Raw genomic sequence first — 25,366 nt, 5'->3', positions numbered from 1 at the left:
CGCTATAAACTGATTTGGAGGATTCTTGAGGTTTTAGTTGGAATGCATGGCACTCATAAGAGAATGGCCTGCCAGTCATATTGAGGTAAAAGTTTTCCTGTCAGTCATGTCTGACTCTAGGGCACAGTGCTCATCTCTGTTTCTTGGCTGAGGGAGCCAGCGCTATCTGAAGAAAATACCCATGGTCATGTGGCCAGCATGGCTGTATGCCAAACAGAACACACTGACCTTCCCACTGAAGTGGTATCTATTAATCTACTTGCATTTGCATGCTTTTGAACTGCTAGTTGGGCAGGAGCTGGGCAAGTAAGGGGAGCTCACTCCACTGCTCACTCCAGCATTTTTAACCGCTGAGACATTGTGCCCCCTCTTTTTCAAATAGTGACATTGAGTTATTCAAATTTGGGAAGTGAATACACATGTGTCAAGGTTCCAAGTAATACATCCCATTCAATAAGAACTCTGAGGCAAATTCCTGAAAGAAGATTTTATTGGGATATATCAAATTGGCACATTCCTGGGAGAAAACCAGCTCTAAGTTAGCGCCGGTTTTTCACCCAATTAAAAGTAAAACTTTGTCACTTCCCCTCAGAGTCTCCAGTCACATGGTCCAATCAGCATACAGCCCAGTTGCTAGGTGACCTCAGTCTCCACCTTTTGAACACCTGCACAAATGTCCTTAGTTCCCAGGGGAAAGAATTTTATTTAGGCTACAACACCCCAGTTATCTTTACACCCCCCCCTCCCTGTGATGTTATATGTGATTACTGTATAAAGTAGTGGTGGAATTAAAAAGTTTTAACTACCGGTTCTGTGGGTGTGGCTTATTTGGTGGGCGTGGCTTATGGTCATGTGACTGGGTAGGTGTGGCTTAGTGGTCATGTGACTGGGTGGGCATGCTTGGTGGTCATGTGACTGGGTGGGCATGGGCAACTCAATGTCACTCACATCAAGGGGTGCCTCACCTGGCCCCTCCCCTCCCAGCCATTCCTTGTCACCCAACCTCAACTTATCTATAGTTCTGTAAAAATTTTGTTCACCTTTTTTGACTTTACTATACTATAGATGTACTTTTCATGGACCACTGAAAGGAGGAAATGGCTCACATGCTTTACTCAAGAATGTGATAGGCAACAGGCTTTTAAGGGGCTGCCACAAAGAAAGGGGGAACAATGTATTTTCCAAAGAAGCAGAACGCAAACAAGAAGCAATGGATGGAAACTGAACAGAGAGAAGTAACCTAAAACTAAGGAGAAACTTCCTGACAGTGAGAACAATTAACCAGTGGAACTGCCTGTCTCCAGAAGTTCTGGGTGCTCAATCACTGGAAGTTTTTAAGAAAAGACTGGACAGCCATTTCTCTGAAATGGTATAGGGTTCACCCCAAGGTCCCTTCTAAGTATTATTCTGACACCTTTCCCAGGATTTCTACTCAGAGTTTGGCATCCTCAGTTTTCTTGCCTGAGCTGAGGGTGGGACTAGAAGACCTCCAAGGTCCCTTTCAACTCTTGTTAAACACATGTGTATTTTATGGTCTGGACTATTGACATTGAATGCATGTAAACCCTGAAAAATATGTGGTAGCCCTGGGCAAAAGAAAGGCAGAAAAATCACTCTAGCTGTAGGGACAGTGTAAAATATTAACACATGATAAATAATGGAACAATTAAAAATAATAGCACAGAGTTTTATCTCTCTTCCTATTTTTTTCTTTCTTTCTCTACCTTCCTCTTTCTTTCTTTCTTTCTTTCTTTCTTTCTTTCTTTCTTTCTTTCTTTCTTTCTTTCTTTCTTTCTTTCTTTCTTTCTTTCTTTCTTTCTTTCCTTCCTTCCTTCCTTCCTTCCTTCCTTCCTTCCTTCCTTCCTTCTCTCTCTCCCTCTCCCTCTCCCTCTCCCTCTCCCTCCCCCTCTCTCTTTCTCTCTCTGTCTCTGTCTCTGTCTCTGTCTCTCTCTCTCTCTCTCTCTCTCTCTCTCACACACACACACACACTGAACAAACAAGCATTTTGGAAGCAGCTCCTTTAAATTTCTCCAAGGCTTGAGTGGATTCCCCCACCCCCTCTGTCAGACCGCATTCCTTCTCACTCCAGCCCTTTAACTCACATGGGGAAAGTGATACTTGCAGTGTCCATGCCTTTCTTCCTTTTCCCTGAGGAGAAAGAGGACGTGGGGAACAGAAAGCTAGGAAAGAGATCGCAAGTGAGCGACCGGGTGACCGGGTTGGGGGTGTGGCCAGCCAGGGATTGCCACCGGTTCGGCGACCCATGCCAAATAACCACTACGGTTCGCCCGAATAGGTGCAAACCGGTAGAATAGCACCTCTGGTCTAAAGCTGATGTGTCCGACTACAGTGTAAGTTATCAGATGTGATATTCAACCTCTCACTTTCACAGTTTGGGTGGAAAAACAGAATATCAACCCAACTTTTCTATTAAAAAGTATTTAGATGCAGATCACACACCATGTCACATTGGATATTTGGGAAGTGATTTGTGCATCACTGTGGTTTTAGTAAATAGTTAATTATTCTCTACTGCACTAATCATTCTGTCAAATACTGCTAGTACTGGGAGATGCCCCAATATCTCTGTTTTAGTTTTCTTTATTTTTGCAGATATAGGATTAATGAATTGGTGATTTTTTTAAGGCACAAAATGAATATTGCATTTTTAAAAATATTCATTTCCCCTAATATAAACATTTTTCTCTGGACTTTTGCAAAATATTCAGTTTTTTTGCAAATAATTTTGTCAAATATAAAGAACTATATATATAGTGATAGATAGATAGGAGGCATATTTTCAATGAGGACTAGGCATTTGTGTAACTTTGTGTGTGTGCATACACATATACAGATCCTTAGGTAGGCAGGCAGGCAGGACATTTTTGTTCAGTATTAACAGATAATCAGAGTTGGAAGGGACCTTGTAGGTCATCTAGTCCAACCCCCCACCCAAGCGGGAGACCCTACACCATTTCTGACAAATGGCAGTCCAATCTCTTCTTGAAAGTCTCAACTGATGGCACTCCCACAACTTCCGAGGGCAAGCTGTTCCATTGGTTGATTGTTCTCACTGTCAGAAAGTTTCTCCTTATTTCCAGGTTAAATCTCTCTTTGTTCAGTTTCCATCCATTATTCCTTGTCTGGCCTACAGGCGCTTTAGAAAATAGATTGACCCCTTCCTCCTCCCTGTGGCAGCCCCTCAAATATTGGAAGACCGCTATCATGTCTTCCTTGATCCTTCTCTTTACTAGACTAGCCAAGCCCAGTTCCTGCAACTGTTCGTTGTATGTTTTAGCCTCCAGTCCCCTAATCATCCTGGTTGCTCTTCTCTATACTTTTTCTAGAGTCTCAACATCTTTTTAAAAATGTGGTGAACAAAACTGGATGCAGTACTCTAGGTGAGGTCTTACTAAGGCTTTATAATGTGGTATTAGTACTTCCCTTGATCTTTATTGTATCCCTCTGTTAATACAATTTAGGATTGCATTAGCTTTTTTGGCTGCTGCTGGACACTGCTGGCTCATATTTAGCTGGTTGTCTACTAAGACTCCAAGATCCCTCTCACAGTTACTGCTATTGAGCCTGGTTTCACCCAGTCTATATGTGTACTTTTATTTTTTCTTGCCTAAGTGTAGGACTTTACTTTTCTCTACATTGAATTCCAGTATTATTATTGTTATGGTTCATTGCATGATCAACCTGATGTTTATACTGGCTTTGGCATTTTTATCCATCTATTGAGTTGTTTCCAAGGGCTTGGGACAGAAAGATATTGTTTGATGGTATTAAGTGCATTGTCACAAGATGTTAGCTGTTGCAAGTAAAACTGCCTTTTGCAATTGACAGGTGGTTATTTTTGTCAATGCCGATGGTGTGCAAATTTTGCTCCAGATGTTTTGGGATTGCACCCAAGTCGCCTGTTACTATTGGTACTAACTTTGTTTTCTTTTGCCACAGTCATATGACTTCCATTGCAGGTCTTTGTATTTTGTGATGTCTTTTAGTTCTTCTCATCTATTCTGCTTTCTCCAAGTGCTGCAATGTCCATTATCCAGACTTTTTGTCTTTTTTAATCAACAGTTTTTAAGTCTGTGGTGTTATGTGGCAGATAATTTTAGCTTCTTCCTTTTCTAATATTTTATTTAATTTGTGGTCTGCCTGTTTCTTGCTTGTAGGCAAATGGTATTTCTTGCACATCTTCCAATGCACCATTGTTGCCACTTTGTCATACCACTGTTTGTAGTCAGTCTGTGAGATGTTGCAGCAGCTAACTAGGTAACTCGCCATATCTTCAGCTTCTTTGCACAGGCAGCATTTGCTGTCTGTTGCTATTTCTCACTTCTGGCTTTGTATTAATTTGTTCTTAAGGCTCGGTCTTGTCTTGTGCAACCAGAATTAGACCCTCAGACTTTTTCTTCAAATTTCCTGCTCTTAGCCATCACAAGTTCTTGTTATCTGCTTTCCCTGCTGTCTTTTTAACGTACTATCCATGTTATACTTTGCCAATATATTAATATTATTAAATTTGGAGAATTATTATTTTGAGGATAGTTGCATTTTATTTTAGGTATCATTTGAAGCTGTACAGTCAGATAGATTTCCAAAGAATGTATTATTTTATCTCCCTTTGCTAGCTGGAAATCTTAGCAAGCAAGTTCTGGGATCAAATAAAACAGTGATGGGGAAATAGAGGTTAATTACACTTCTGATTTCTTTACATAGTATTTCCCTTTCATTCTGGAGGTTTAAAGACACCCAATCTGTATTTGTATCAAAGATTACAAATCCTGGAGGGCAGCGATTGGAAGTTATGGGTATTGACTTCCTATCATAGCAAAACTGGACAATGGATTGTTCTTCAAAAGCCAAGGTCAATATTAGCCCCCTGTATGAATAAACCCCAGTTTTTACTGTGATGAGAGTCAATAACTGCTTATAAAGGCAATCTAAATTTGGTATAGCAAAAGATGTGACCATCGCCTATCCCTGTAATAACAGAGGCTAGGCAGATGGATTAGATTAGGGGAGAAACACAACAGTTAAACTGGGAAGGTAAGTCATGTTCTCTTTTTTTCTGCCACTGAGATTTTTACAAAATGAAATAACAGTGTACAAGAATGTTTTTGCATAATTGCTTGCTTAAGCAATGCTTCAAATTGGTATGTTGTATGCTATGACTGTAAAGAAACGCAAGAGGTATTTAATTGCTTTGCAAACCACAGGTTTGGATTCTTACAAGATGGATAACAAGGAATGTTTAGAAGCAAAAAAAAAATCACCTATTATTGCTCAGTATGCTATCCCAGAATTGGTCTTTAAAACATAGATGGGTACTTTTAAACTGGGTTAAGAAGGACTTCATTTTCCTAGGGATTCTGTGAATGGTAAATGAATATGAGAGTGGGATGCTTGAGTGCATAAAATTAATATGGATCTGCAGTTAAGGTAAGCCCACTGTTATCAGGGTAAATCTGTTGTTGTTTTTTCCTGGATCTATGAATAAAGCAGAGCAGTGCACCCCCAAACTGTATCTAATAACTTGTAAGTTGCCTTACCTAGTAGAGTATCATTTGTAAACAAAATGCTTATATTGTATTGTGTAATGAGCAGCTATGGGAACATATGATGTCATTGTTAGAACTCATATTACTTCTTCAGTTAGGTGTATACCCAAGCTTTGCTTATAAAACTCAAGGGGTGTGTAGTATATTCCCTTTCTCTAATAATTTCTCCAAATATCCATGAGCCACAGTGGTGACTGTTGACTGCCGGCTGCCTGCAATTTAGCAGTTCAAATCTCACCAGGATCAGTTTTCCATCCTTCCGAGGTGGGTAAAATTGTTGGGGGCAATATGCTGACTCTGTAAACTGCTTAGAGAGGGCTGTAAAGCACTGTGAAGCGGTATATAAGTCTAAGTGCTATTGCTATGTAGGAAAAAGGAAAGGGGTCCCTGTGGGTTTTACTCTGCTAGTCATTACTGACATATAGACAATAGGGCTCATTTCTATTTCAAGGCCATTCACCCAGCATGACAATTCTGAAGACATGTGGCTTTTCTTCCCTTACTAGAGAGATTGCCAGGGAGAGCAGACAATTTTTATATAGACTTTCTCCTCCAGGATTCACATCCAGCTATTACGCGTGCAGTGGCAAAATTCTGTGTTGCTGCAATGTCTACTAGAAAAAAATTGGTTACGGAATTATACCTGTCAATTTGTGACAATTTTTGGAGATAGAACAAACTTTGGAAAATGATATTTACACACATACGTATTGGCTCTCCATCATATAAACCAGGGAGTGCCCCTAACTGTTTGAGAACATGTATTTTCTTAATAGATGTTTTTATCCACTATTAATGTATTATAATGTATCAATATTTTTTATATATATATTGTAAATAGTGATGTCTATTGCTGGTCTAAGACCGTAATAAAGTTATATTCTAGACATGTGGCCAGCATGATGTTGCGGAGCATTGTTTCTTCCCCATTGAAATGCTACCTATTTATCTACTCACATTTGCCTGCTTTTGAACTGCTAGGGGGGCAAGAGTTAGGCAAAGATGAGAGCTCACCCCATTGCAATGGCACTCAGGTCTCAAATCCAAGCTGTTGGTTTTCTAAGCAACAAGCCCAGTGTCTTAATCACTGAGCCGTCACACTGCCCTTGATATAGGCTAGACTGAAAATCAAAACCACCTATTGTCTTCTACATCTGAATGCTGATGAAAATGGGTTTTCCTGATCTTAATGTAGACCCTAACCACCGCACCTCTTGATGGCTCCTGCTCCTATCCAGACGACTGTGCTCAATGGCTTTATTCTTCACATGAGAGGATATGGAAGCGAGATAATAATCTATAAAAACTTGATAAGTATAGTTCAAGGAAGTGAAGTGCCATCCCTAACTCTTATTAGGAATAAACTATTTTGCATAAATCTTAAATCTCTTTTGAAGTCATTCATGATACTTTGCCAATACCCTCAATATTGATTCTCTTTGATTCAATATGTATTTGCCTAGAGCTGATGCTCGGATATCTCAAAACATTAACTTCTTTTGACTCTGGGACAGCATTTTCTTACCAACTCCTCAACCCAGTCCTATGAGAGTTTAACGCTTAGTTGATTCCTTCTTCTTTTTCCCCACCCCCAGGTGTTTTGTGACTACCATGGTCATTCTCAGAAAAAGAACATCTTTCTGTATGGATGCAGCATAAAGGAGACTCTCTGGCAGGCAGGATGTACTGTAGACACATCCAAGGTGACTGAAGATGTTGGCTATCGGGTAAGGCACACTTCTTACAGCCTCTTCATCTGCATAGATATTCCAAATTAAATTGTCTTGATCATTTTAGCACCCCCCTCCAAAATGGATGGAGCCAAGTGGATGAAAAGGGTAAATCTGTGGCAAAAACTGTATTGATTTTATTTTACATAAAAATGTGGAAATATGGTCAAATAAATCTGTCTGTCAGAGGGGACTACATTGGTTAATGCATCAGGCTTAGAAGTCAGGAGATTGTAAGTTCTAGACCTGCCTTAGGCATGCAATCAGATGGATGTCCTTGGGCCAGCCAGTGTATCCCAGCCCTAGGAAGGAGGCAATGGCAAACCACTTCTGCAAACCATTGCCAAGAAAGCTGCAGGGACTTGTCCAGGTAGTCTCTGAGCACCAGGCAAGATTAAACAAAAGAAAAAAAATCTGTGTCAGATATTTAGTTTTACTATTTTTCTATTTTCTAGTTAATGATCATGCTTTTCTTATTCTTTGCATTTGTTGTCTTGCCTTCCCCCCCCCCACACCCACCCACCCACCCACCCACCCAGGAAAGTTATTCCTTTACTAAAATTCCTTCTTACATTAAAATCCAACCAAGTACTACTACCTCACGACTACCTCAGTCCCTTGGAGCAACTCAGAAAAAGAGGCAAGGGCAATGCAAATCCATAAATAGGTTAGTACACTGATGCATTAATGCTATTTTTCAGGTAACAGTTCTCAGAATTAAGGGATTTCCTTGTCAATTGGACCAGGAAAATATGGATTGCATATTTCTCTGTGCAAGTGATGTGATAAAGAAGACAATTGGAATCTCACTGGCTAAGATCATGTGTCTAGCTCAGCACTGGGATATGACCTTTTTAGAAGGTATTTTCTGTCACAGCACATAGCTGTCAGTTTCCTGTTCAGCAAAGTTTTAAATCCCTGTTCCCCCCAATTTTATTGTTTTTGTAAAACCAAGCAAAATCAAGCAAAACAAACCCTTTAAAAGGTAGCAATAATGGAAAATTGAAAAGTAACTCAAGGCAAAACCAGGAGTAAATAATAATAATTAAGAAGCAGAAAGAGAGAGAGAGGGGGGGGAGAGCGAAGGAAGGGAGGGAGGAAAGGAGTAAGGAAGGAAGGAAGGAAGGAAGGAAGGAAAGAAAGAAAGAAAGAAAGAAAGAAAGAAAGAAAGAAAGAAAGAAAGAAAGAAAGAAAGAAAGAAAGAAAGAAAGAAAGAAAGAAAGAAAGAAAGAAAGAAAGAAAGAAAGAAAGAAAGATTTCCAAAGATTTCTCTCTTTGGAAGCAATGAGTAATTGTCTGCTGCCAACTCCTTGGAGGCATCAGGAAGGGCATCTGGCCAGCAAACGCTCAAGCTTTGTTCAGTTGCCCTGACTCTACCCCGATGCAAGGAATTACAAAATACAGAGATGTGGACAATACAATATAGGAGATAAAATATTAAATTAAGATAAAGCCATACATCATTATAATATGGAGCCATAGAATTGCCAAAAAGAAAAAAGAAAGCAGAAAGAAAGAAAGAATCCAATGGGGAAAATATTAATTGGAAATATATGTGCTTGAATGATAAAAACTTTTCAAACATTAGTATATAATTTTTCTGTCCAAACATTTATTAGGAAGAAATGTTTTTAATTAATTCATTGAAAAAAAACAATAAAGCAACTCATAAAAAGATATCCAGTACCCATAATGCGTTTTTTAAAATATTCTCAGAATTATTCTACACTTGTGAGGAATTTTCTCCTTATTATCTTTTTAACTAATAATGTCATTTATCAGGGAATTCTTTTGTTCTGCATATCCTTAATGCACAATGCATCTTACTTAATGTGTTAATTCTTCCATAGATACTATGTACCTTATTGAAGTATTTATTGAAGTATGATTAGTATGGTTGTCTGCAGAATTTCTCTTAGCAGCTATTGAAGGTTGTGGCCATTTACTATATTTTGGCACAGGAAGTTCTGCATATTTGTTATACAGAATATGAATGTTAACCTTTTATCCACTGTCTTTTGCAAGGAATTGGTCAATTATTTCCACTGGATGGCTCCAGACTCTAGTAATATGTATAAGAGAGAATACATCATCCACTCTCATTGTTTCTTATTTTTTGTTGTGGTCTAATCAAATGGTAGGGTCCAGAAAGAGCAACATTGACTAAACCTGTTCATGGTTCTGGTTGGAAATTGTATTTCTGTTGAATTTGGGAGAATTGGATAATGCTGGCAATTTCATTCAAAGAATTAATGTTAATGTTTTAATTAATTTCATTCAAAGAATTAATAGGATGCCAGAATTGTGATTTCCCCAAACTCTTGAACTCCTATTCTTGAATCCATGAACTGTGTTCCATGCAGGATTCTCTAAAAGGGGATAGAAGGTGAACATTTTTATCCCTGATCAGTTGGCATACAGGCAAGATCTGTATTTTTGATACCTGAAACACAGCCTCAAAGCAGAACAGGGTTTTTGTTAGCTCTTCAAAGTAGTCAAGATGAGAAGCCCAACAGTGTATTCTAGCTTCATCATTAATTTAGTTTACTTTATTGTCATTACACCTCGTACAACGAAATCAAACACCATCTTCAGTGCACATCATGACCATGACCATGAAAATTAACACAAACACACACCTTTCACCCTCCACACATTGAACCGAAAACCCCCAAACACCGCACCAACACTGCACTATACAGCAGAATTCAAAAGAGCTACTGCCTGGGATAGAAGCTGTTTTTCAGCCTATTTGTCCTTGTTTTTATTATTCTGTACCATCTGCCAAATGGTAATAGTTCAAAAAAAGGGTTCCCAGGATGAGACGGATCTTTGAGAATGGTTTGAACTTTCTTAAGGCAGCAGGAGCTATACAGCTCTTCCAAAGAGAGGAGAGGGCAACCAATGATCTTCTGGGCAATGACATTAACCCTCTGGAGTGCTTTCCTATCTGCCACTGTGCAACTGGCAAACCATACAGAGGTGCAGTAAGTTAAAATGCTCTCTATGGTGCAGAGGTAGAGGATCACCAGCAGTTTTTCATTCAGTTGTTGTTTTCTGAGAAGTTTCAGGTAGTATAATCTCTGCTGGGCCCTTTTGACCAGTGCTGCAATGTGAGCACCCCAGGTCAGGTCCTCTTTTATGGTAACACCCAGAAACTTAAAACTGACCACTTGCTCCACTTGGTCTCCATTGATAAGCAAGGGCTGGATGTCTGATCTGTTCCTTCTATAGTCCACTATAAGCTCCTTGGTTTTATTGGTGTTGAGGACCAAGTTATTGTCTCCACACCACGAAAGCAACTGATCCACTCCATCTCGGTAGTCAGACTCCTCCCCCCTGGAGATGAGTCCCACCAATTTAATATTTAATTTAATTTAATTTAATTTAATTTAATTTAATTTAATTTAATTTAATTTAATTTAATTTAATTTAATTTAATTTAATTTAATTTAATTTAATTTAATTTAATTTAATTTAATTTAATTTAATTTAATTTAATTTAATTTAATTAATTTAATTTAATTTAATTTAATTATTTAATTTAATTTAAATTTAAGGCTAGATTAACAGAATCTTGCAAATCTGAAAGGATTTCTCTGTTTCTTTCCTTTTAGTCTCTGAAAAACTAGGGAAAGTCCATTCTGACATGCTTCCCACCCATACCCCCCTCTACTTTGATGGACCGAGATACTTTTGCATGATAGTCATCTTCCTCCTGCCTCCCAAGGCCTTTCCTACTTACATTAGTTTTTGAAAGGTTAATTATTTGGATAAAGTCATCTTTACCATTAGGAAGTCTAGGAAACCCTGACCTATGATCATCAACATTTCTGTTGCTAAGTGAAACATTTGTTCAGTGAGTTTTGCCCAGTTTTACACCCTTTCTTGCCACAGTTGTTAAGTGAATTACTGCAGTTGTTTAGTCACATGGTGGTTCAGTGAATCTGGCTTCCCCATTGACTTTGCTTGTCCAAAGGTCACATGAAACCCTGGAAACTGCAACCGTCATAAACATGAGTCGGTTGCCAAGCAGCTGAATTTTGATCACATGACCATGGGGAATGCTGCAATGGTCATAAGTGTGAAAAATAGTCATAAGTCACTTTTTTCAGTACTGTTGTAACTTTGAATCAGAGGTGGTATTCAGCCAGTTCTGACAGGTTCTGGAGAACTGGTAGCGGAAATTTTGAGTAGTTTGGAGAACGGGCAAATTCCACCTCTGACTGGCCCTGCCCCCATCTATTCTCTGCCTCCCGAGTCCCAGCTGATTGCCTGGGTCTTCTTTGGTTGCCCTGCACAGGAGAATGGAGCTGGAAAGCAGGTTAGTGGGGTGGGGAGGGAATGGGGATTTTACAGTATCCTTCCCTTGCCACGCCCACCAAGCCACACCACACCCACCAAGCCACGCCCACAGAACCGGTAGTAAAAAAAAATTGAATACCACCACTGCTTTGAATGGTCACTAAACAAACTGTTGTAAGTTGAGGACTACCGTAAATACTCTTGGCATTTGCAGAAGGGCAGAGTTTAATTCAGAAATTGAACATGCAGCTTGCTCACAGGAGAACTTGGATTGTATTGTTGGTGTCTTCTATTAAAGATTCTCAGATAATGGGGCATGGGAAGACTACAATATCAGTCTCCTGTTAGAGTAGAGAATTATTCTGTTCAAGCTTGCTGAGCAGGTTTGACACTTCAGCATCATCCCTTTTCTGCAGCCTTACTTCCCTTCTTATCTCCATCTTTTCATTCCCAAATCTCTTGAAATTTAGCAAGTAAAATTTGCTGAAAACCATCAGGATGACATCTCATCAAATTGCCTATCCAAGGAATTATGTCTAAGAATAATGACAGTTAAGAGAATTATTTGATGGAAATCATTCCAGAGATAATGTTCTTTCTCAAGGACAATGGAAAAATAAAACAATAAAAAAGGAAGAAAAATCTCATCATTTTTCTTGGAGGGGTAGATTGGTCATGAGAAATTATAGCTGGGCTCTAGTGAGAAAAAAAGGAATTTTGTGGTTTCAGAATTATTCTGTATTAGGAGAGAGGGCGAGCCTTCATTTTCCAACATCTTAAATGAGTAAATGAGTCTTTTACTTTTCTTTTTGAAAATGTACAATTAAAAGACAATTAATGAGAAAATAAACAGGGGAGAGAATCATTAGCTTTAGATCCAAGAAACATAGTTAGAACAAATAGAATATTAAATTGGTATTTGCTAATGTTTACAAATGAGGGGTATTCATGCCTACCTACCATTTACCTACCAGAATTGTTCTTTAATTAACATAAAAGGTTGATTGGAAAGATAATTTTTATTTCATTAAGAAGCTGAAGTCAACCCAGCTATCTATGTATAGTTTCTCATTGTTTAAACTGGATTGGGCAGGACTAAATGGCTTTTTACCAAGCAATGATATGTAGGGTTTGTTTGGATTTGAGGAATTGCTATTGAACAAACCATTCTGCTTGGTTTAACATGTTGTGAATACACTACAAAAGTGCTTTTCCAAAAAGCAACTGGACTTTACCCTTGAAGATATTTTGCTTCTCATTCAAGAAGCTTCTTCAGTTCCGACTGATTGGTGGAGGATGGGAGGATTTATATTCCTTGCAGTCATCTGGTTGTAAGCACTCTCTCTGACAGTTGCTGAGGCCACTTGGGGGTTTATCTGTTCCCTCAGGGTCACCCAAATAGTGCAAATGTGGAACCTTCTTGGAACTGTTGAAAGGACTGTGTTGTTACAACAATATAAACAGACTATAAATTCTTCCATCCTCCACCATTCAGTCAGAAGTAAAGAAGCTTCTTGGATGAGAAACGAAATGTCTTCAAGGAAAAACAAAGTCCCGTTGCCTTTTGAATAAGCTCCTTTGAGACAACCATGATGTGGATAACTGAGAATCTCCATAGACATGCTGTGAAAACATAACCCATAGCATAACAGTCCATAGCTTAACACAGTGTTAAAGATAAAGATACAAGCATATGAAACATCCTTAGATATCCCATTGGATCTGATAGTAAATTACACAGCCAATGCTAAGACCCAGCGTCATATATCAGAACATTCTGTATCACCTAGCGTTTCCCAGTATATCCAACAGACTTTGAAGAGAGATATCCCAAGAATTTAAAGCAGCCAAGCTACAACCAAAACTTGCCACCCACTTGTTTTATTTCTCGATGTCTTCTGTTATCTGTAAACATCAGCTCAGCTCTCTCCTGGGGGGAAATGGATCATGCTGATTTCTGGAGATTTAGCTGCTGCTAATGACACAAAGCAAGAAAAGCTTTTCTTTTGTCTTAAGATGAGAAAAACACATTCACAAATCACTGAATATCTTTTGATCTCAGAATGGAGTGGAGTGAGGTGGGATGGGATAAGATAAAATACAGAATACAGAATATTCTTTATTGGCCCAGTGTGACTGGACACACAAGGAATTTGTCTCCAGTGCATAAGCTCATAGTGTACATATAAACAGCAATTAATAGTTCATAGATCACAAATCATAATTACAATCATTAATCATAAGTTACAAACAACAATTGATAAATCATAAGAAACCAATAGGAGAAGATTATAGGTGGGAGTGGGTTATAACCCTTAATTGATTGATGGCTAAATGCATAAACAGATCAGTAGTATTACCAGAGAAGTGTCACATTTTTAGCTGGTAAAATACTGTTCGCCTTTCTCTATACCTTCTCAAAGTAACATTGGATGAGGTCACTAACATCTCAGGAGGCTTCAAGCCATTTTTGTGCTCTGCAAAGTCAGTGATGCAGGGGTTTTCAAAAAGTTGATGCCATTTATTTTCAGTACTCCCTAATGATGCCTGTGCTTTGACTAAGCACCTTCCAAAAGTCTTACTTGAATTTTTTTGTTTTGAACTTTTTCTTCCCTGCAGAAGAGCTATCTTTCTGATTTCTTTGGCCAATGTTTTTGAGCTTGCTCTCCTCCTGGAAGTGGTAGATAATGCTACACTGAAAATATTGTGGCTGCTCATCCTTTCTGATCTGAAAAGGTCCGGGGTAAACATTCTCCCCTGCTATCTTCTCTTGAGCGAAAGCCTGCAAAAATTAAGACTGCCAAAGAAAGAATTACACAATGAAAAATTGGAAAGGGAGCTTTTTTTTTAACCACCTTATCACTCAGTAAGTACAAAGGCACCATGCTCTGCTCATGAAAACTTCCCCTTTGTTTTCAAAAGTGAATTCTTTGTTTTATAACACTGAATGGAATGAAGGGGGAAAACACAAGTGAAATAATTGTCATGATGCTGATGATAACATTGAGACTCAGCTGGAGGATGCATTTCAATTTTTGATGCTTCCCCAATAAACATCTCTTAGAGGGCAATCCAGAACAAGGAAAAGCACATTGATGTGACATTGACTTGCCTCCAAGGAATTCCCTCCCAAAGACTGGTTAGTGTTGTTTGTCTGACAATTTTCTATCTGCTTATGATGAGGCTGATTTCCCTAATATAATTTGGACGTTTGTCAGTAACCAAACACATGTTAGTTTGAGGCAACATAGAGTAGGTGGGAATCAAGCAATGGTTCTGGATCGACCCATGATTTTGCAATTTTTTTTTCACATTGGTCAACGAAGTTGGCAGAAAAGTCTGTGAAAATTCCTGGACCATCAGAAAGATGATCTGAAACAGAGTTTATCCATGGAATGGATTATCTTCAATTATGGGAATCAGTGGTAGTTTTATTTACTTAGGTAAAAATAAAAGATATATTTTCTGCAAACGGATTTGGAGTCGCAGGCATTTTGTCAGAGTCATCTCCTATCTTTATCATGATAAAAGCATGATTAGCAGTCAGATTAACCAGAGTTTGGAAAAAATAAAGATGGGTTAAAAAGAAAAAAAAATACTTAAATGAATAAATTGGCAAATTCAGAAGTGATATTCAGCAGGTTCTGACCAGTTCTGGAGAACTGGTAGTGGAAATTTTGAGTAGTTCAGAGAACTAGAAAATACCACCTCTGACTGGCCCCATCCCCATCTATTCTCTGTCTCCCATTGAGTCCCAGTTGATCGGCTGGGTCTTCTTTTGTTGTCCTGCACAGGAGAATGGAGCTGGAAAGCACAGGAGAATGGAGCTGGAAAGTGGAGTGGGGAGGGAATGGAGATTTTTCAGTATCCTTCCTCTGCCATGCCCACCAAGCCATGCCCACAGAACTGGTAGTAAAAATTTTTTGAATCCCACCACTGGGCAAATTGTACCTGAAAGGCCCAAGAATATCTAGGATGTCTGAATATGACTGCACATCCAGCTGCGCTAAGATTATTATTTTTTTTATTATGAACCAGTATTAAAGCAAACTCATTGCACAGGTTTTATATTTGACAGACAACCTCTAGGTTTAGTCTTGTATCATGTATTAGTTTTTGGCTACTTACATCTTGCATTGCAGGCTGTTTTTTTCTTTTGAACTTTTGCTATCAGTTCTAATTTTTTTTTAATATGTTGGATAAAAAGTTGTTATTCTGCAGCCTGATATAATATCATCCAAATGCAGCATGAAATTCCATCAATCTATTATGCATAATGTATTGCCTTTTATTTGTTTTTAATTTGCTGCCCATTCAGATTTTGATGGTATTGATGAGTGCTATTTCATATTGTTTGTGTTATTAAAAAGACAAATTTGGTATCTGCCTGACGTCTTTCTAATTAAACAAAAAAACAGAAAACCAAAACACACCCAGCTTTTCATTCTGATATTCAAGAGGTCTTTGTCTCCTAGCTTTCCATTTTATTTTATGTATATCATTCAATGTACAAGAGTGAATTCTTATAATTATCTGAATTGCTATATTATTGACAGCACAGTTTAAGTCTCTGTTGATATACCAATATATTATTTCTCTCTCTAATCCTGTAATCTCAGATGTTCAATATTCAGTTGAATAGAAAGGCAGGAATATAAATAAACCAAATAAATAAATTCTTATTAGTCAAGCAAAGCTAAAGCTAAAGGGAAAAGGTTCAAGAAAGTATATTCCATGACTATCCTAAAATAAGGTGTGATTTGTTCTATCACAATTCACTGCTTACTTTCATCAGCATGTGTATGTCACTTAGAAGGGACGTGGTGGCTCAGTGGCTAAGACACTGTGCTTGTCAATCAGAAAGGTCAGCAGTTCGGCGGTTCAAATCCCTAGTGCCGTGTAATGGAATGAGCTCCCGTTATTTGTCCCAGCTTCTGCCAACCTAGCAGTTCAAAAGCACGTAAAAATGCAAGTAGAAAAATAGGGACCACTTTGGTGGAAAGGTAACAGCGTTCTGTGCACCTTCAGCATTTAGTCATGCCAGTCACATGACCATGGAGACGTCTTCGGACAGCGCTGGCTCTTTGTAATGGAGATGAGCACAGCCCCCTAGAGCTGGAAATGACTAGCATGTATTTGAGAGGGGAATCTTTACCGTTATGTCAGTTAGGAGGCTTAAAAATGAACACATTCCCCTAGAACTCAGTTTATTTTCCTCCCCAATTTCTCAGTCTAGCTTACAAATGTGAGGTCTCTGTGGTTTTTCATTCAAGTGCTAAGAAAGTCACCATCCAGAGTGGTCCCTCTCTGAGACAAGATGAGCAGTTCAAAATTTAAAGGAAAAAAAGTCCACTCCAAGTCCAGCAAAATTGGCTAGTTATTCCTAGTTCCATTTAAAATCAACCAGGGGAAGGGGAAAAGTAAGAAGCCACTGTCAAAATAAAGAATAAAATAAAATCTAATAGCAATAGCACCAAGACTTCATAGTACTTTTTAGCCCCCTCTAAGCAGTTTACAAAGTCAGCATATTTCTCCCAACAATCTTGGTCCTCATTTTACTGACCTCTGAAGGATGGAAGTCTGAGTCAAACCTTGAGCTGATCAGAATCAAACTCCTGGCTCTGGGCAGAATTGGCCTGCAATACTGCAGTCTAACCACTGTACCATATTTATGTGACAGTGCTATCCTTTGATATGTTGCAGACTCTGCCAAAGATCTTGGATAAAGTGGCTCCTGCTTTTCTCATGAGTAGCTGCAGCTTCTTGCTGGAGAAGTCACGTGACTCCACAGCCCGAGTGGTGGTTTGGCGGGAAATAGGAGTGCTGAGGAGCTACACCATGGAAAGCACCTATTCTGGATGTAGCCATGGACTCTATAAGGTATGGTACACTTGGTTTGAATGGCATCGGGGTACAGGAACTTTATATGAAGTATTTGAGGTTAAATAAGTATTTCATACTTTAATAAATTTAATACATATTTAAAATAAATTTAATATGCATTTAATATTTTAAATATGCTTGCTCCTGGGGAGGAAAGCTATGGCAAATCTAGACAGCATACTAAAAAGCAGAGACATCACCCTCACCCTGCCAAGAAAAGTGCATATAGTCAAGGCTATGGTTTTCCCAGTTGCAATGTATGGCTGTGAAGGTTGGACCATAACAAAGGCAGAGCACCAAAGCACTGAGGCCTTTGAACCAGAGATGGTATTCAGCAGGTTCTGACCAGTTCTGGAGAACCAGTAGCAGAAATTTTGAGTAGTTTGGAGAACTGGCAAATGCCACCTCTGACTGAAGATTTTACAGTATCCTTTCCCTGCCACACCCACCAAGTCACGCCCACAGAACCGGTAGTAAAAAAAAAAATTGAATTCCACCACTGCTTTGAACTCTGGTGCTGGAGAAGACTTCTGTGAGTCCCTTGAATTGCAAGGCGATCCAACCGGTCAGTCCTAGAGGAGATCAACCCTGACTGCTCTTTAGAAGGCCAGATCCTGAAGATGAAAGTCAAATACTTTTGGCCACCTAATGAGAAGGAAGGACTCACTGGAGAAGAGCCTAATGCTGGGAAAGATTGAGGGCAAAAGAAGAAGAAGAAGAAGAGGACGGCAGAGAATGAGGTGGCTGGATGGAGTCACTGAAATAGTCGGCGTGAGCTTAAATGGACTCCAGATGATGGTAGAGGACAGGAAGGCCTGGAGAAATGCTGTCCATGGGGTCACGATGGGTCAGACACGACTTCACAACTAACAACAACAGCAGGAACTTTCTAAAGACATAATCAGCAACTCTTGAGTTCAGCACCAAGGAAAGCACCAATATTTGGTTGAAGGGCCTGCTTCTTTCATTTCTGCAACATATAGCATTATTCCAAAGCACCGCAGCTCCCTTTCTCTTCATTTCCATTGCTTCTGCGTACAGAAATGTATTTATTTATGGATTTGCTAATGTGTTGGTGATCCATCTTTTGGCTAAGAAGCTCACAGAACAACCTGCACAAATTATTTTAAATGTTAGCTCACTCAAAAAGCAAACAACAGAAAAAAGAAAAGAAACCAGGAGGCCAATGTGTCACATTCAATTAGCAACGACTGGAAAAGAATATCTGCTCTTTTAAGGGCTGAGCATAAAGGAGCCTGGAGCTGCTTGTAAAAATGACAATAAGTTCATTGCATCGCACATCATCACCTCAGGAGGAGACCAAAGCATGGCAAAAGACTGCTCCATTAATGCAGTATTTCTCAACTTCAACAGCTTTAAGATGTGTGGGGTTCAACTCCCAATGTTCCCCAGCTAATTTAAGGTTGTTAAACTGAGAAAAACTGCATTAATTATATACTTCCATTACATTGAACTAAAAACAAATCTCCAGCCTTTACAAGGACAAACCTTAGTTCTTACAGACATGCCCTGTTCGTGCCTCTGATTAAATTACATGTGCTTCAGCTAAAAATTAATAATAATCACTATTCCAATCTGAATAGCAGGTTTTTGAGGTGACGGTTCCTCTGTTGGGTTAGAAACTCTTGCATCCGTGTGTGATTTTTCTTTGTGAATTTCTCTTACAATTGATTCCTCTTGCCAAAGGTTTCCTATTTACCCTTCTGAGGTGATTCCTGTTTCCAGAACCCCAGAAACTTATTTAAAATTAAATTAATGATTGATAATTACTCTCTGTGCATTTAATAGTTTACCGTGCCTAGCACATTAACATTTAATTTTGAGAATCTCTATCTTTAGAGGCCTTCTACAGAGCTATTGCATGCCCAATGATCTGTATTTGATTGTTGGGGGGGCACTGGTTTTTGAGAGATGCATGCATTCTTGGTTGTGTAATTGTGTCTCAGCATGAGCAAGAGAAGGAAAGACAACTTGTATAGTTGACAACTGTGCAGTGCTGCTTTATTCTAAGATATGAAAAAAGAGAGTAAAGCAAATGTTCTTGACTCACTGTCTTACTTTCGTTAATCAGTTCAGCCTTCCCCCTCCATACTAATTCTTGAGGGGTTGTTTAGGTCACATTGGAAATCTTTAATTCCCACACACACACCCCCCAAACCAGTCTCCAAAAAGATTGGACAGCAATGTGTTTGAACAAGGATGACTCATTCATTCCTGTGCTACTTTTTCAGCATTTCAGTTTCTAAGCAGAAAATCTAAGCACAGGTAAAATCTGGGTTGGGCATCACAATAAACATTTCTGAGCCCCTTGAAGAAAGAAATCCTTCCTTCCTTCCTTCCTTCCTTCCTTCCTTCCTTCCTTCCTTCCTTCCTTCCTTCCTTCCTTCCTTCCTTCCTTCCTTCCTTCCTTCCTTCCTTCCTTCCTTCCTTCCTGGCAGATCCAAGCAAACGGACAAATAAATATTTCGCAATCAAGTTTACAATTAGAATTAGGGACCTTGTTCCCATCTCCAAAGAGACGTCACTCCATGCATCAGTGAAGCAGAGCAAAAACGGACCAGAACAACTGCTCTAAGTATGCAGAGGATTCCAGGACAATTGTTTGGAATGGGAAACAGAGGAGTAATATGGAGAGAACATTTGGGAGGCAAATAAATTTGTTCTCTTTGGCTGGAACTGTGCACAAAATATATCCCACTTCAAAGGAACAAACAAGCAGACACCTGGGGTATAGAAGAACAGACACTGAAAAAGAGTTTCTCATTTATTACAAATAATATTGGAGGCTGTGGAAGGAAATGGAGAACTGAGCAGTCTATTTAATGTTAGTCTCTCTTTTCCTCTTATGCAGCTTCAGTAAAAAAAGTCTATGAATAACTGTGACCTTTCTGCCCAGCGTCCTGTCTAAACCAGAAATGTTTTAGTGCTTTAGGCAGGCTATTTAATGGGAACTTCTCATGCAAGTTAGCAAGGAATGCAAAAGCTGTGATCACATTGTGTGCTAGTTGAAAACTGGCTTGATGTCTTGTATGAACATAGTAGCTGTGGGTTGTGAACAAGCCATTATTTATGGGTTCATGATGTTTCAAATGAAACAATGTCACATAAACATGAAGTTGGCCCAGATCAATATTTTCACCTTCCTATTTCAGAAACAAAATAGAAACCTCATAGATGTTCAACCTACTGGATTTTCGCAGATTTCAGCCACCCAATTTAGCTGAAGAGCTTCCTCAGGACCATCCAGCTTTGCTTAAGGCACTAATAAAACAAACATTGTGAGATCAAACCTTATGACTAGTTCAGGATAAAGCTTAGAACATTATTTTTGGATGCCCCTTCCCAAGTTTAAAGTTTTATAGAATGATTCATAAAGCCAATGGGATTATAAAATGTGTATATGCTAAATGGGATTATAAGAAGGTGCATGTGCTAAATCAGATTACTGACACATATAGCTGAGTATGATCAATATTAGTTGACTAACAACTCTTTAGAGGGTCATACATGATTATTCTCAAGTCCCTGGAAATTTTGTAGGTACTTTATTACATGGTCTCTATAAATCCAATGCTCTCTTTCCAGCTAGCTAGAAAAAATAAGTTTGAACTGATAATAGCATATTATAGTGTAAGCACAAACTGCTGTCAGCTTCAGCTCCATTTCTGGGTTAGAAGCATGAATAGAAATGTTCTTGCAATCAGTTTCTAGTTTGGTGAATCATCTTACTTCTCAGATGAATATATTCTACAAGTTTAAGATAAGGATAAATTGGGTTGAATGAGAATCCTCTATAACATTTCAAGCTCCTTAAAGCATGTGTGGGATTAAAAAGGAATAATTTGACTTAATACATGGTGAACACTTGACCTTACATGTGGGTCACAATAATTACAGTGATTACTATAATTATTGCAATTACATGGTTGAATTATTGGAAACCTGCTGGGTCAATGCATATGCATGTTACTCATTTGATTTTAATAAATCTTCAGTAAATTTTGGAGCATAGGTTGAAATCAGCTACTATTCTTTAGCTAGTTCACATTCGACACTGTATCACAATCACTGTTTGATTGTGGCTTAATATGTTGTGTGAACTCAGTCTTTGTGCATAGCAAACCAAGATGTAATGCCTAGAATGCATAGCTGGTTTTGGTTTATTCAATAAACTATGTTGGAACAAACCATATCCCTTATATAATGTATTATGATGCTGACTTGAAAGTAGTCCATTTTTCCATCTTTTATTCAAATGGTAACATCCTATCCAGTGCATAGGTTTCATCTGAGGACAGTAAGATGTGGATTTCCCATTTTTAGGGACGTCCCACAGAGATGGTTTGACAAAATATGTTTCTGTAAGTGAAGCAGATATGGACTTCATCTTTGTATACTTTCACTTTTTCAATGATCTAGCTAGCATGTATCAGCAGTAACATATCTCATTCTTAGGCCTTTTCTAAACTAGAATATTGTACAATATTTAGCACATTCTGTAAAGTTATCTTTCTTTAGTATTGGTATGTAGCCTGATTTTTTCCCCTATCCGTTGACCACTGCATTGTTCTCCAGAATTGTTGGCATAATTTGGTTAGAGTGTTTAAAGAGCCTCAGCTCTTGTCCATTCATGTGGCTTTCTCAGTAAAATACAGATACAATGTATTGTGGTTTTGTAATGCAGTTGTTAGAATACAGTATTGCAAACTAACTCTCCCCACTGCCAGCAGTTTGATCCTGACCACCTCAAGGTTGACTCAGCCTATCATCCTTCTGAGGTCAGTAAAATGAGGTCCCAGATTGTTGGGAGCAATATGCTGACTGTGTAAACCACTTAGAAAGGGCTATAAAGCACTGTGGAGTGATATATAGAAGTCTAAGTGTTATTGCTGTCTTTTATGAAATCACTAAAGTGGTCATTTGCCTCCAGCATATTCCTATTTCATTGCTGCCTGTTATGGATGCTTGCTTTCTTTAGCTGGGCAGCTGGCATGACCTTCATGCCTCTGGTTGTCCCTGCTGGGAGTATATATTTTTAATATGCACTCTTTGTGTTCTTCACTTCTTCCTCCCAGGAATAAAACCTCTCCCTCTCTCCCATAGCAGGATTAGGGGAGAGGGAGTGCTCAGTATGGAGTAAATTGTAAATAAGATATATTATAGTGGTACGTATGAACTGTGATCAGGGAAAAAGGAGAAAAACATTTTTTTAAAATTATGTCTTTATGTTGTATAGTCTGTAAAGAAACATATGAGCTATACAATCGTATAAAAATTTCCTCTCCAAGCATATTGCAAATGATTTTTGTAAGTTAGGAAGCTCAGTCCCAGTTGGATCAGGAGATAATGATAGTAGGGTCATCTTTTCATTTTTTTTAAAAAAAATCCTTATTCCTTTTTCTTCAACATTATCATTTAGCCAAAAAATGGAGGATGCTTAAAATATGCCCAAGAGTGTATTTCCCTTTGTTCTGCTTTAGGAACATAAAAATGTTTGCAGTATTTCTAAGTCAGGCAGCTTTCAAATAGTCTCAGTCATCGCACTCCAAAATACTAAGTCACTGATTTGATTGTCTCAATCCAAAAGGAAATATCAATTCTTAAATCCTGATATTTATATTGGAGCTCCAGAAGTGAACTTAAAGCTATTATTTTCCAGTAGGTGACATTTTAATGCCTTGCAACTTCCTCACAAAATATCCATCAAATGATAGAAATGTTTAGAGAAGCATAGCTGTAAAACAAGTAACTGGACTAAAGCAAGTAACTAGACAAAAGCCCTATTTTCTTTTGTTTATTTCTTTATTAAATGTTTATGCCTCCATCTCCCAACAAGATGACTCTTTTGTCTCTTCAGTTGTCTTTCTCTAAATGTTTATTTTTTCCCCATAGCTGCCTCTTCTTCCTCCTCCTCCTACCTGCTTAATATCCCATCATCTCTAATATCCATCTCTACCTCGATGTAACATGAATTATTGGTCAATTATTTTCTTGCAGGCAATGGTTATGCTAGCAGTTGTTCATCTCTCTAATGCTGGTCCATAGTTAATGGTATATATGTCAAATGCCTGGGAAATCAGGAGATTCAGGCTGTTCAAATGAGTATAAAGATTTATTGCAAACTTAAGTTCTCTACAAAAATCTGGCCAAGTGACTGTTATAGGAAATGCATGGGAGTTAAGAATAGAAAGGAATTCAAGATGGGCTGGACTTAGATCACTTGCAAGTGTGAAGGGACTTGTGACTTATGTGTGGGTATCTAATCCTGCAAATTGGTAGTAGATGAAGTTGAGGCTTTGAGCACTAGCTATTGATGTCATGGCCTTCAACCTATTAAGACAACAACTGCAACCAAAGCATTATCTAGATAAAAGGGATAACTGTTGTGATGGGTCTAGTAGATCTCTCTCAAATGAAGTGTCCCTCTCTTCCTACTCCATTTTTCTCTCACCTGTATGGCAAATAATTTTAAGAAGCAACCCCCCCCCACACACACGCACAAATGAAACATAAAAACAAAACAAAATAAACACATTAAAAACATTTTGGAGGGATTCTGACCTTGTCCAACAGCCTTAATATTTATATCTAAATCTTAATATATAAAAAGTGTACCTAAGAGGGATTCAGGGATGAGCATCTTTTTGGGACCCATCAATTTCAGCCATCTTTTTCTGAGTATCCATCCTAGTTCCACCCTCCAATGTTTTTGTCAGTGTGTTTCCCCTCTAACAATCAATTAACATAACAAGAGCAATAGCACTTAGACTTATATACTGCTCTATAGTCCTTTACAGCAATCTCTGAGTGGTTTACAAACATATCTGGGTCCCCTTTTGCCAACTTTGAAAGGATGGATGGCTGAGTCAACTTCAAGCCAGTCAGGGATCTAACTCTTGGCAGTGGGCAGAGTTAACTTGCAAATAACTACTGCACCACCACGGCTCCTGTTCCTTGTTTCCTTATGTGCTCTTGGACTTTCCCTTTCATGAGTCTCTTTTTCTATCTTTTGTGTTACAGCAAATCTAAGGTTTTCCTGAGCTGGCTGAAAGTCCCTTTTCATCTGTTGATGATGTGATTTGCTTGTCTAAGGACTTGGAGCTCATGGTTAATATGTATGGTTGGCACCTTCTGACTGACTTCCACATAGAGGGAGGAGGAATATATTAAGCAAAGAATATTGCCTTTAAATGTTGGCAATCCATTGTAGAAAAAATATGCTTTATTAGATAATTGCTTGGCCTAATCTAATCTGGTTGTTCGTAAACTTTACATTTGCTGGAGATTTAAAAACATGCCCCATTTCTGTGTTGTTGAGCGACTTTGCGGGGATGAAGATGGTATAGACATTTTACCCCCCTCCCCGCTTGGATTGTCAAAATGCCAAGTAAATGCTTAAAATCCATTTCACTCCTCTAAATTACAGAGAAATCAACCAGCCAGAAACTATTGCTGTATTAGCTGAAATAAATCACTACAAGGGCAAGACTGACTGGGAATACTTCTATCTATTTATTGATGAGGAGCTTGATCCAAGAAAAAAAAAATCAAAGTTCTCAGGAGACAGTATGTGGGGAACTTTGCACACTTCTTGCAGGAGATGAGGATGGCGATGAATTGTAAATACTTCTCTTAGCAAAAAGGCCATCCCTGTTTCATGGGGGGAAAAGAAAAAAGAAAGAAAAGGAGATTTGCAAAACTCTTTTAAAGAGAAGAGAATGCCAATGCCAATAATCCTCATGAATGAAGAAGCTGAACCTCTTCAACATTTTTTTCACTGCAGCTGTTTTATTTTTTTTCTCATCATTAATTTTTTTATTATTTATGAAAGTCAATAATTCAGTAGATGGGAAGGTGAAG

General features: G+C 38.5%; 1 protein-coding gene across 2 annotated transcripts in view; it reads left to right on the top strand.

Moving 5' to 3' along the window:
- Positions 1-25,366, top strand: part of AGBL1 (AGBL carboxypeptidase 1) — a 449,484-nt gene that overhangs the window by 230,527 nt on the left and 193,591 nt on the right. For both annotated transcript variants that reach the window (XM_087972790.1, XM_087972789.1), the window contains exons 20-21: positions 7,163-7,294; positions 17,306-17,482. In XM_087972790.1, coding sequence (XP_087828916.1) covers positions 7,163-7,294; positions 17,306-17,482 — 309 coding nt within the window. The remainder of the gene's footprint in view (positions 1-7,162; positions 7,295-17,305; positions 17,483-25,366) is intronic.

This window comes from Notechis scutatus, chromosome 11 (assembly GCF_049901735.1).
Source record: "Notechis scutatus isolate UNSWTSFEM ecotype Mainland chromosome 11, rNotScu1.2, whole genome shotgun sequence".
Taxonomy (NCBI): domain Eukaryota; kingdom Metazoa; phylum Chordata; class Lepidosauria; order Squamata; family Elapidae; genus Notechis; species Notechis scutatus.
The sequence above is the reverse complement of the archived record's forward strand: the minus strand, read 5'-3'. Positions and strand labels throughout refer to the sequence as shown.